At 36.1% G+C, this 12217-nt stretch overlaps 2 protein-coding genes across 2 annotated transcripts in view; one reads left to right on the top strand and one right to left on the bottom strand.

The window, feature by feature from the left end:
- Positions 1-2981: 2981 nt before the first annotated feature.
- On the bottom strand, positions 2982-4105 carry LOC142544412 (uncharacterized). Its single transcript, XM_075651462.1, has 2 exons — positions 3560-4105; positions 2982-3458 (listed from the first exon to the last, which is right to left on the bottom strand). The coding sequence occupies exons 1-2, from the start codon at positions 4103-4105 to the stop codon at positions 2982-2984; spliced, it is 1023 nt and encodes a 340-aa protein (XP_075507577.1).
- Positions 4106-4738: 633 nt separating this feature from the next.
- The window catches only part of LOC142547564 (histone-lysine N-methyltransferase ATX2-like), a 29413-nt gene continuing 21934 nt past the window's right edge, over positions 4739-12217 (top strand). Inside the window, exons 1-10 of the mRNA XM_075655926.1 lie at positions 4739-5541; positions 5640-5691; positions 5898-5972; positions 6084-6303; positions 8886-9009; positions 9151-9255; positions 10584-10792; positions 11150-11242; positions 11359-11456; positions 12028-12195. Coding sequence (XP_075512041.1) covers positions 4898-5541; positions 5640-5691; positions 5898-5972; positions 6084-6303; positions 8886-9009; positions 9151-9255; positions 10584-10792; positions 11150-11242; positions 11359-11456; positions 12028-12195 — 1788 coding nt within the window. The 5' untranslated portion in view covers positions 4739-4897. The remainder of the gene's footprint in view (positions 5542-5639; positions 5692-5897; positions 5973-6083; positions 6304-8885; positions 9010-9150; positions 9256-10583; positions 10793-11149; positions 11243-11358; positions 11457-12027; positions 12196-12217) is intronic.

Genomic DNA, 12217 nt, shown 5'->3' with positions numbered 1-12217 from the left:
AACTCCTTGAACTTGATTGTCTCAACGGGAACACAAAATCTAATACTTGTGTGACACTCAATGGTTCAGGGATACAGCTAGTCGTGAGTTCATGACTTCATGTGATTCATGATAACATTTATTATTATTCAGGCTTACCCTAATTTGCTCCATTCTTGTCATCAACGCCTTGATCAAGAATGTCAGAACTAAATTATGATTGCATCCATTGAATCATGGTAAGAACATCTAGTAGCATCGTCCCATGATCCCCTAGGTATAACTGATAATGCCTGCAAGAAACTTACATTATTATTAACGTACAGTACGGTCCCTTCAACTCATATATTTTGATCGAATCTGGAATCATTGGTATATCGAGAGTTGCAAATGAATTCGAAAAGATGTGATATATCTTTGAGCAATAATAGTGACATTGTATATGCCACTACGAAAACACATTTCCCTAAAGCACATATCTTGCTCTAACCAAAGACTCCATGCATAATTAACTCATCAGATCGCATATGATATCTTCACTGGTAGGTGAATGGTGAATCCCAGAATATAATATATTGGCTCATACGTATTTTGAAATTGCACCCAACTTCGTCACTTGATGACCCTCAATGAAGTCGGTAAACGAGTCAAAGTGTAGCGCTAGTACGCAACGTTGTCTTAGGTCAAAGGACTAATGATGTACAACTATAACCACATGCTATTCAACTCGATAAGTAATAACCATTTAGACAGTTTGGGGAGGGGGGGTTTATTCAGTGCATTATCAAATGATCACACATCTGCATGAATGGATATCTCAATGCCCTTACCATTGAAACATGACGTTAACATCACAGATGTTAGTCTCAAGATCAAGCGGTCTTTATCCTTATTTTAGGCTGCTGATTCGACTAAGAACATGTTTAGAATATACAGTACACTTCTAAATGAGTTTCATGGTATTAAGTTGAGAGGCATATTTAATGGTGTCATTTGCATATTCAAAGACTTTATCTATGCAATTTGTTTGAGTATACATATAATTTAAATGTAATTATTAATAAAATATTATTAAAATAGAGAATGTTTTTACGTTATAGTTAATAAAGTCTCAACTACAAGTTGGCTCACTAGACACCTACTCTAACACCTATAAGACATCAAAATTTGATATTAAAATAATAAACAATTTTTTTTTACTTCTAGTTCTTTTTTTAATGCAGATTGACAAAACATCGAATTTTGTTGACACAACTGTGAGGGCCCGTGCTCTTAATTAATATTTAATTACCAAACAATAAAGATTAATTGGTGTAACAGCGAAAACGAGTTTAAAATGTTCATTTGGGCCTACAGAAATTTCGGCATGACCTCTCCGTAAGTAGGACATCCCAAAAATTTTAAAACACAACATCAATATACGCTCGAAAATAACATCAAGTTCACAATCAACCAAACAAATATCCTACAGCCGCACTGACCAGGACTAGACACGACATACCACAAATAAAATACAAAACAACATAAAAAAATCACCATACAGCTACACAGAGCATCTCCCTGACAAATATATCAAACCACTATAACATATAGATATCTGGGAACTCTGACACAAACCAACTGACTACTGGGTACCACTTGCTGACGCTCCACCAGACGCGTCAAATCCCCTGACATGACCTGTTATGACATCAAAAACAACCACAACATAAAAAGAAAACAAGGGTCGGACCCCAGTACGACAAACCAGTAAAATTACGACGTATATAAAAGACATGTAATAATATCAAGTAAATGCAATGATATGAGATGCATGAATGTTAACAATGGAACAACGGATACCAAATGGAGTCCAAACGAATTGCATCATCAACAGTAACAGTAGCCACCCGTGCCAGGAATGCAACATCAAATCGCTGCTCGTCCATGAACGTAGCATCGGGAATGCGAGTAGCTAAGTTGCTCGTCCCTAGCTGTCATCTGGGAATGTGGCTAATCCTAACCCACTCGTCCATCTGATGACTCAATATATCTCAACAGAATCAACATAAATCGCCGTCAAAGGAGTCAAGGCTCAATATGTTACGCTAATACAATTTATGCATGAATGCATCAGAATAAATATTCAAGGCAGGAAAAAGTCTGATAAACTGGAGGAAGAAGATTGCTAGCTGCTGCGCTACTTCTCCGACCGCTGGCGACGCTACACGAGGGCTGCAGAAAGATGAGAAAAAACGTCGGGTTGCAGGGGTGAATAAGCTTTTCTTTCTGGATTTGAGCGATCTGTTGCTTCTTCTATCAAATGGATTGGGTTTTAATTAAATGGAAATAGGCTGAGCCTATACTTATTGGGCCTCACAACAGAAACTAACATTGACAAGATATCGATGTTATATATTAGTGTTACAATCCAAAAAAACTAAAAATGGAAAAAAATATTACCGATGAAATCGAGTTTCACGAGGCAATGCTAATTTTAGTCACATATATATTGATGTAAGACATTTTTAGTATCTTTTATTTAATTAATGATAATTATTTAGTTATTTTTTATTTATCAATTTTAGACAATTTCTTCAAAATAATATAATTAAATTGCAAATATCATTGTTAAATTTTCGTAAATACTTTTTTCTTATAACTATAATTATATTGTTAAACATACATGAATGTCACAATTTTTTTTATACCACATAAATATAAAAAATTAACAATTTAATTATATAATTTTGAGAAAAAACTAAAATTGATCAATAAACCAATGTTTTCATAACTGGATCGATGATTGAACCAATCTACCTCGCAACAGTGATTCAACCGGACGGTCGGATTAGAACAGTGTTATATTGTATAAAATAATAATATAGTATATTTAAATTATAATCATAAAGATATTAAATGTGTATGTAAACAATAAAATATATATTCATCAAGAATTTCTTTAAAAATAATCTCTAATATTACTACAATAATATTTTTTGACGGTAAAGCTTGTAACTTTATTACGAGATAGTAAGATCGTTCATTACAAGATCAACTAACCAAAAAGGAAAATTCTCATGGCCCCAAACAAAAGGGGATTGAGAAGAAAGAGCAAACGAAGCAAGTTTATGTGCAACAACATTCTCCGAACGACGAATATGACGCAGAGTGATTTTATGTTGTCCGAGCAATAATCTATTAATGTCCAAAGCAATTGCACCTATGTAACTGAAATCCTCAGCTGGGTTGGTGACTGCTTGCACCGCCAGAAGAGAATCAGTTGTGATCTCATGAATATTAAAATCTTGTTCTTGGATCACCCGTAATCCTTCTCGAATGGCCACCAATTCTCCATGGACCACCGATAATGGCTTAGAAATTTTCCTCCCAAAGGCTATCAGGATGTGTCCCTCATGGTCTCGCACTGTCCCACCGATTGAGTAATTATCAGTAGCCTCATTAACCGCTGCACCCACTTCCAATCGCCTTTGGTCTACCTGTGGTCTCGTCCAACGTACCAAAGGAGTTGCCAGACTTCGCTTATGGCCAGGGTTCAGGGATTCTTGAGCCGATTGGTAATCTCGAAGCAAGGATTCACTCCATCAACATCCAACCGATCAGACTTGAGGCTCCTGTCATGAAGAAGACGAGTTCTGGCATGCCAGACAGCCCATGTCCTCATCACAAAGGTCTCGAAATCAATTTTAAGAAGCACGTCCTTCATCCGCAAGAATATTTCGATAAGGTCAGAATAATGAAGTAACTTCAGAGTCGTCATGAACACCGAATCCTTCCAACTTCGTTTTGACACCGGACACCAAAAAAGAGCATGACAAGTTGAGTCCATATGATGGTGGCAAAATTGACAGGAAACCGAGACAGGAACATGATGCGCCATCAGATTAGCTTGTGTCGGAATTATATTTGAGAGAGCTCGCCACCAAAAAATACGGACTTTAGACGGCACAGACATTGACCAAAGAAATTTCCACCACTTTTTAGATTGAACAACCGAGCTATGAGTGGGAGGTTTATAGAATCCAATGTCGAGTTTATACCCATCTTTCACCGAATACTTCCCTTTTACGTCGTGAAACCAGTATCTAGAGTCCTCAGACGCCCCTGTAGCTATCGGAAACGCCATAACATCCTGGACGATATAGGAAGGAAGAACCTTATGCAACAGGGTCTCATTCCAAGATCCATTCAATATCAGAGTGTTAACAGTTTCAAGGTCAAATTGGTATCCCGGAGGCCGACTCAGGGACTAGATACCAGGGATCATTGAATGTTGAGATTTTTTCACCAGTACAAACCCGCCAGCGGAGCCCCTCCTTTAATAGATGCCTACTCCATAAAAGCGATCGCCAGATATAAGAAGGGTTTGATTGAAGGGAAGCATGCACAATGTCTTTGTGTTTAAAATAATATTTTAACAAAGTTCAAAATTCAAATAATCATCTATATAACTAAAAATAATTTTTTTTTTGAAATGTGAGATCCAATCAATTTTTAACCAGTTCACCATTTCAATACCTATTCGACATATTCTTGACTGGTCAAATGGTTTTGAGAGTAATCCTTAAAAATATCACAAACTTTTTTTTTAAAGATAATATAGAACATCAAAATTCATAATTTATATCCCTAAAAAATTATTTCTACATGTGTATTTGTATATGTACGGCATATCCAACTCCTGCCGCAGGTTACTACGTGGAGACACTGACAGAGAGGACACACTCACACACACACATGTACTATATATATTCCCCATCGACCGGTGGTGCCAAACGGAGGGAAATCTGATTATTTCGCCCTCTCAAAAACCCTAATAAAAAATTCCCTTTCAATCTTCATTACAGGAATCAAGAGGAAGATTTGAAATTAGAGGAGAAAATTGAATTATTTCAGTCTAAAACATCCCAATCTCCCCATGGTTGCTGCATTTCCTACATCAAATCTATCCCCCGCCGCAGCGGAGGAAAAGCACGGCGTGAAATTGAAAACTCCGCCGTTGGAAGAGCATGGTGAGGATGAGTTCCAGAGGGGTAACACTTCTCTGAAGTACATGACCCTTTGCGAGGTGTACTCCGCGACTTCGCCTTGCGTCACCGCTTCTGGATTAAAAAAAGTTAAGACCCCCGCCCTTAAGTCATCACATCAGGAAATGGAAGATGGTGATCAATTGCGTGTGGTGGTGATTAAGCCGTCTGTAACTCGGGTTTATTCACGACAGAAGAAAAGGAAGGAGGGATCGTTTTTAGAAACGGAATTGAGTGAGGACGGTTTTAGTGGGACACCGAAGGTAGAAGAGGGATGTGGGAAGAGTGTTGTAAAGCGGAGGAAAGTTGGGAGCAGCACGGAACTGATGAAATTGGGGGTTGATTGCGAGGAGTTCAGTAAATTAGACGTTTGCCATAATGTTGATAAAATTAAATGTCGAAGTGTTGAGAAATATACTAATCCTGATACCAGTGTTGTTGATTGTAAGAGTAAAAAGCGGAAAAATGATCCAGATGTTTTTTCCAAAAGTGTTTTGAAGAAATCCGGAGGTGTTAGGACAAAAAAATGGGTTTGGTATTGTCAATTACTTTTCTTTATCATTCTCAGGTTTACTTACTGAGAACATTCTTTTGGGATTGGCATCTAAATTGGGTGTTTCGTGTTGTATGCAGGCTCCGGTTTGAGGGCATTGATCCTAAGAAATTTATTGGGTTACAATGCAAGGTATGAACTTTAATTGAATTGAAAGTGGGCATGATATTTTTTGTGCATATTTGATGTTGCTGCGTTAATAAATATATCCATCGTGACTTCTATCCAATTTCTTAATGTTATTGGTGGTAATGGGCTACTCATATCGACAGTGGAAAATTTGACAGTTTTTGTTAATTTTACATGCACTTGTACCTGCATGAATTTATATGGAACAGGTGTACTGGCCACTTGATGCACGATGGTATCCTGGCAGTGTGCTTGGTTATGATTTGGAGGCTAGGCGACATCATGTATTGTTTTTACACTTTCTATTAATTGAGATAAATAATTCTGTGCATTTTCATTCTATGACGCGAAGTCACGAATCATTGAAATTTTGGTAATTTTTGTGTGTAACGTAGGTGAAATATGAGGACGACGACGAGGAGAGTTTAATTTTGGCTAATGAACGGGTCAAGTTCTATGTCTCCCATGAGGAAATGCAGAGTTTAAAATTGAGTTGCCTCGAGAATAGTTCAGAAACTGATGCTATTGATGTGAATGAGATGATGGTGTTGGCTGCAAGTTTGGATGATTGCCAGGAGGTTGCATGTGGGGATATAATTTGGGCTAAACTTACCGGTGCGCGGCGGCCCTTTGATTTTTTTTAAACATTGCATATCATCTATAGTACATGTTTCTGTTGAATTACCCTTCATAATGTAATGGATTTCATGTTACTTTGCGATGTTTATATTTTTGAAATCATTTGTTATAGGAAGTTGCTTCTTCATTGCCCATTCCTCATCCTTCCGAAAAGAGCTGCTATGTGCCATTAGGATTGTTCATGATTTCCCTTTGGCTAGTAGGATTAAAATGCATTTATTGCATCTCTGATGATTGTTGAAGAGATTCTTCATTTTTAAGTGGAAAGAAAACTTTTTGCTAAATAACTGGGTACTGGCAATTAAGTTGAGTGATACCGATTTTGTTTTAGCGGCTGAGTATACAGATTTTTGAACATTTGGGAATGATATAGTAAATTTGGGCAAGTCAGTGTTCATAAAGGGAAGAATCATTTCAAACAATATGCACATGGTGCCACAACAAGATGTATATAATTGTTGCTGTTAAATTAATGATATCAACCCACCACGATTACTGCAGTGGAAAGCAAGAAGATGTTGTCTTGTTCACAGCCAATCATTTGATCATGGAAAATTATTATCCATGTTAAAGCAAGTTCTTTCGTACGTTAAGTTCATATTGGAGGCTTCAAATTAGTCATTTCTTATAATCTAGCAATGCCAGTGAAATAAAGGGTTTGCAGAAGGGAAATCATTTTGTGCACATTGTTTAAATTAATAACTTAAATTGTGAAATAACTGATATAGAAGATATTTTTGCTTATTCTTTTTGATGAGGTACTAAGAAAGTGTTCAACAAAATTTAATTTGGGTTCAATGAACCTAAGCATTGATGGTAGAGCCTAAAACATTTCCACAAATTTTTTCATGGCTGTACTTGGGAGTGAATTTAGTCTATGTAAGAAAAATTTGATGTGCTTAAATGTTTTGTAAAATTATATGATGAAATAAATAGCCAACTTGGAGCATTGTTGCTAGAAGCAAGCCAACATGAATGAATTTTAAATTTAATTGTTGTATTACTTTGAATCAGATCAAACAAAGTCTTTCCCATTTCTAAGGTTCGTTGAGGGACTAAAATATGATTTTACACAATATTTGATGCTATCAATATTTGCGTAGTGAAATAAAAGCAATCACGAGTTTGTTGCAAAATTGCAATTAATCCCTTTAATTCATGCCATGGAGTGCATAATAACTTTAATTTCTTTCGCTTCACTTGTCAGACAAGCATCTATTTCTACCCCTTCATTTCTCAATGTCTGATCTGACAATTAGAAATTGCAGTTCGATATGACACAGAGAGAATATAATATAATGAGTTTGGAGTTCAATTCATTGTATTAAATTATTTCTTCAAAGTTGTATTGCCCTCTTTTTGTGTATATGATTAAGGAATTTCAAGGTTCTTGTGCACTACATAGTCCACAAGTTACAAGCTCGTGAAAGTCCATGCGAACTCCATTGGCCTTGCTTCATATATTTATGCTGCAGATGGAACCTCAGTGTCTATTATCATAATATTTTAATTGGCTGGTTTTGTTAAGCTATTGTAATAATGATGAGTTAATGTACCTTCGACGACGAGAATTTGTACAACTCTTTCCTGACAAACATAATTGTAGAACACTTAAATGTTTTGATTATTTGGTTATTACTGATCCTTGTAGTGATTAGCATAAATAAAATTCTCAAGTTACGGAAAAGAGAATAAACAATTTAAGTTGGCTGGATTTCATTTTCCCTGTTTCTTACCTGGAATGCAGATAGTGAACTGACATACTGGGCAATAGTTGTAAAATAGTGTCACGATTAAATTTAAAACAATATATTGTCGCAATAACTACTTGTTAAAAAAAAGACAAACCCCCAGTCCCTACCCGTTGAAAATAAACAATTGCATATTTGACGAAGAACTAGGAAATTTATTTTAAAGGAAAGAGTGTCCACGACCCTCCTCCCATAAGCTTCGGAGACTTGTCTAAACATTTGGATTTTAAATACGTAACAAAGATTAGTTGGAATTGCAGTTTTCATTTAACACTCGATTGCGGTGGTTCGATCATAATAATTCGGTCTCCAAATTTGTTCAATGGATGCCTAAAATTAACATTAAACACTCATTAACTTTCCTTTTTATTTTCTTTCATTTATATCTGATGCCATTTGTCTGATTCTTGCTTTTCTTTCTCTCGTTTAATTGCTCTCGAGAAAGTTTCATTACCATTTTTCAAAATTTAGCGATCACTTATTAAAGTAACATTTACTTGTAAAGCGCTAATCGTCGCAGAAAATTTTGTTATTTTGGAAATAACTGGCTGCCATTTAGGTTTACATGGTATTTGCTTTCTTGTAATTTTAGAGGTTAGCTTGTTCGTTACCTCTTATGTACTAAATTCTTTCGAGCTGGTAGGGCTTCATACCATCCCCTGCTCCCCCCAAAAAAATAAAAAAATTCATAAATGCTGTGCCTTTACCGAAAAAATCCATTTGTATTTTGGTGCACAGTATATGACTTTTTATCAAACAGTGAGAGCTAAATCCCCTATTCAGTTAATTATCAAATTGTTTATGTAGGACATGCTGTTTGGCCAGCTATTGTTCTAGATGAATCTCAAGTGGGTGCACGCAAAGGTTTAAACAAAACATCTGGGGAAAAATCAGTCCTAGTGCAGTTCTTTGGCACCTATGATTTTGCTAGGTACCTTTTCTTTTAATGTTTTGAAGAAATTTACTTAGCCAAGATTATGAGGCAGTTTTGTTGCAGTGATTATGCTGCTGGACATCATGAGTAATTTTTGGGTAGTCTAATGGATTTTTGATTGCTTCTTATAACATTCAGGGTAACGAAAAAACAGGTTTTCTCTTTTCTCAAGGGCCTTCTTTCTTCCTGCCATTTGAAGTGCAAGAAACCAGCTTTTGCTCGAGCATTGGAGGAGGGCAAAATGTGAGATTTTAAGTCCTCAAAGCTCAGACCTTTAGAATTCTAAATGAACCTGTGCATTTGCAAAACAGCATTCTGTAGATGAGAAAAGAGTGAGAATGTAGAACCCCGTCATGTTTCCCTAGTGTGGTGTCTTTGTCCAGAAATTTTCATATGCAGAAATGGTTAAAACGGTATATGAGACAATGCTTCACCTATAATCTATACTTTCTTCAGCTCTTTGTATCATTAACATGTATTACGTTCTCTATCGTGAGAGCCCAGATGCTTTTCTTTTTCCGCTTTCTGTTTTTAATCATTCAATGTGAATTTATTGACCAAAAGAGTTAGGTTACATCATACTCCTGAGCCCCCCCATATATGGGCGAGTCAACAAATACAAGTAGCAAAGTAACACAAGCGATGCATAGGTCACCGGGCATACCCGGTCAGTCAAGTTAAAAACTGAGTGGGGTTGATGAAATAATTTTAATTGTGGCAAGTCTTGAGTTACTGTTTGGTTGATACGTTTCCCTAGAGTGCATTAAAATTCGTTCCAATTCTCCATAGTTTTTGATGAACTTTGTACCATATTTATCTTTTTTGCTAGCTTTGTTTTACCCATTTTGGACATTGTGGTGATCGGCTACTTCCCTTCTAAAATCCCCACGAGTTACTCATGAGTTGCTCAAACTTGACTTGAGATCGGTCAAATCAAGCTCGAGTCAAGTTTTGACGAGCCACTCACGAGTTACTCATGAGTAGTTTGATTCACTTGAGTATCCGTAGTCGACTGTACAAATGCAATGAGAACCTTCTAGAACCTGATTATACCAAACTAAACCATGGCTAGCTGTCCAGAAATGACTCGAGTTGTTGATTTAAATGACCAAAGTACTTTATGTAACGTGTTGATGGTCGAACCCATGTTTATAGATGTTGACTTTGCATGGTTTGAAAGGTTTGTTTTCAACATTTTTGTTGTAGAATGACGGTTTCTCTAATCAGACTAGAAAAAAGTATCTTGGCAATTGTTTTTGATATCCTCAGGATTCTCTCATCTCTGAATGGGGAGATAATGCCTCATTGCCTTATTGTATGGATTTTGGATGAATTGCAGACTGAAACCATGATTTTCATGCATTAAAATTTAATGACAGTTAATGAGTTGCATATTAAATATTCGCTTGTATTGTGTCATTTTCATGAGTATGAATCATATGTTAAGAATAGATTATTTTAAAGATATTTTTGCGTTAAAATTTTGTGGAGAAAAAAAGTCGAACAAAATGTTGCATCTTTTATGATTGCTAAAACTTAATCGATTGTTAATATTGGATGAATTTGATTAGGTATCTTAGTGAACAGAAGCTCCCGAAAATAATGCTACAGCTGCAAGATAGTGGTGAGGCTGATAATAATGATAGTGGAAGTGGGGAGCAAGAATATGGAGCTGATTCATGTGATGAAGAGGGCCTAAGCCATGGAGATATATCAAGGAAACTTGAAGACCTCAAGAGCTGCAAACTTGAATCTGGAGAGTTGCAAGTGATTAGCCTTGGTAGGTCTTGATAAGCTAACATCTCTGTACATTATATTGGTGAAATGATTCTCTCTAAATGTTATAGGACTTGCTGTTTCTATTAAGTAGTCTTGCTTCTCCTATTTTGAGTGTTCCATATTGCCACCGCCTGATATTGAAAATATATGAGAGACTGCAATACGATGGGGCTCGATTTTGAAAAGGCGGGCCCAAAGCCTATGGACCTTTAACACTAATTATTCTATCTATTTTGCATACTTATGATAGCATCTATGGCGAAATGATTCTTCATTTTTACTTGTGAAGGGAGTAGATCTTTACCCATATAATTTATGAAACAATTCTCAAGCTCATTACGAGTGATTGGACATGCAGGAAAGCTTTTCAAAGACTCTAATAATTTCCAAAGTGAGAGATTTATATGGCCTGAGGGGTATACTGCTATGAGGAAGTTTTCTTCAATAGCGGGTGATTTACTGCTCTTGGTGTCTCTTTGGGCTGTAGCTTAATTATTTATTTTCGTGGTATCCTATATTATTATTGGCATCATCCTTTTTCCATATTTGGTTTTAATCCGGCTTCAGATCCAAGTGTGTGCGTTTTATATAAGATGCAAGTACTAAGAGATGTCGACTCCAGGACCAGACCTCTATTTAGAGTTACAACAGATGATGGAGAAGAGGTATCAGGCAGCGATATTATTTACAAGATTATCAGTTTCTCCTTGTTCCATTCTCGTGCATTTTCGTTTTGTTCATTGTCTTTCTCTGCATTATTTTACTTTTCATGTTCACTGCTATTTTCATGTCCTTTTCCCTTTATTTTTTATTTTCTGATGCTATTTCATCTGTACTGTACTATGTTGTTCACTTGTTCTCAAGAGTTGCCATTCCTGATGTTTAACTTCAGCTCTTGTGCTTTTTGGATGTGAACCTAAATCGATTGCGTCAAATTTATGCTGAGTATGCGTCCTCGTGAGTGTAAATTTCTTAGAGTATGTGAATTATGGCATTGAGGCATCGTAGAGACTTGTGTGAAATGAAATGAATTTAAATTATGCATATCAATTCTTTTCGTGTTACTTTATTTTCTTGTTGCTTTTTACCTTTTATTATGGGGTTCCCTTACCTACTGTTTGATGTGTTTTTGTTTTCAATTGATTCAATGTAAATTTTGTTTGAACTTGTTTTACCTTGTTATATACACCATTAGTTACAGATTCATCCCTTTTGTTGAATTATTTTTCCTTGCAGTTTAATGGATCAACTCCATCTGCTTGTTGGAATAAAATATATGAAAGAGTTAGGAAGGTGCGAACAGGCCTTTCTGATCACAAAGCTGCTGTTAAAACTGAACAGAGCTTTAAATCCGGGTCATTTATGTTTGGTTTTTCCCACCCAAAAGTTTCAAAACTCATCAAGGTAGGATGTGCAATCGTACTAT

Source organism: Primulina tabacum, chromosome 5 (genome assembly GCF_025594145.1).
Source record: "Primulina tabacum isolate GXHZ01 chromosome 5, ASM2559414v2, whole genome shotgun sequence".
NCBI lineage: Eukaryota > Viridiplantae > Streptophyta > Magnoliopsida > Lamiales > Gesneriaceae > Primulina > Primulina tabacum.
The sequence above is the reverse complement of the archived record's forward strand: the minus strand, read 5'-3'. Positions and strand labels throughout refer to the sequence as shown.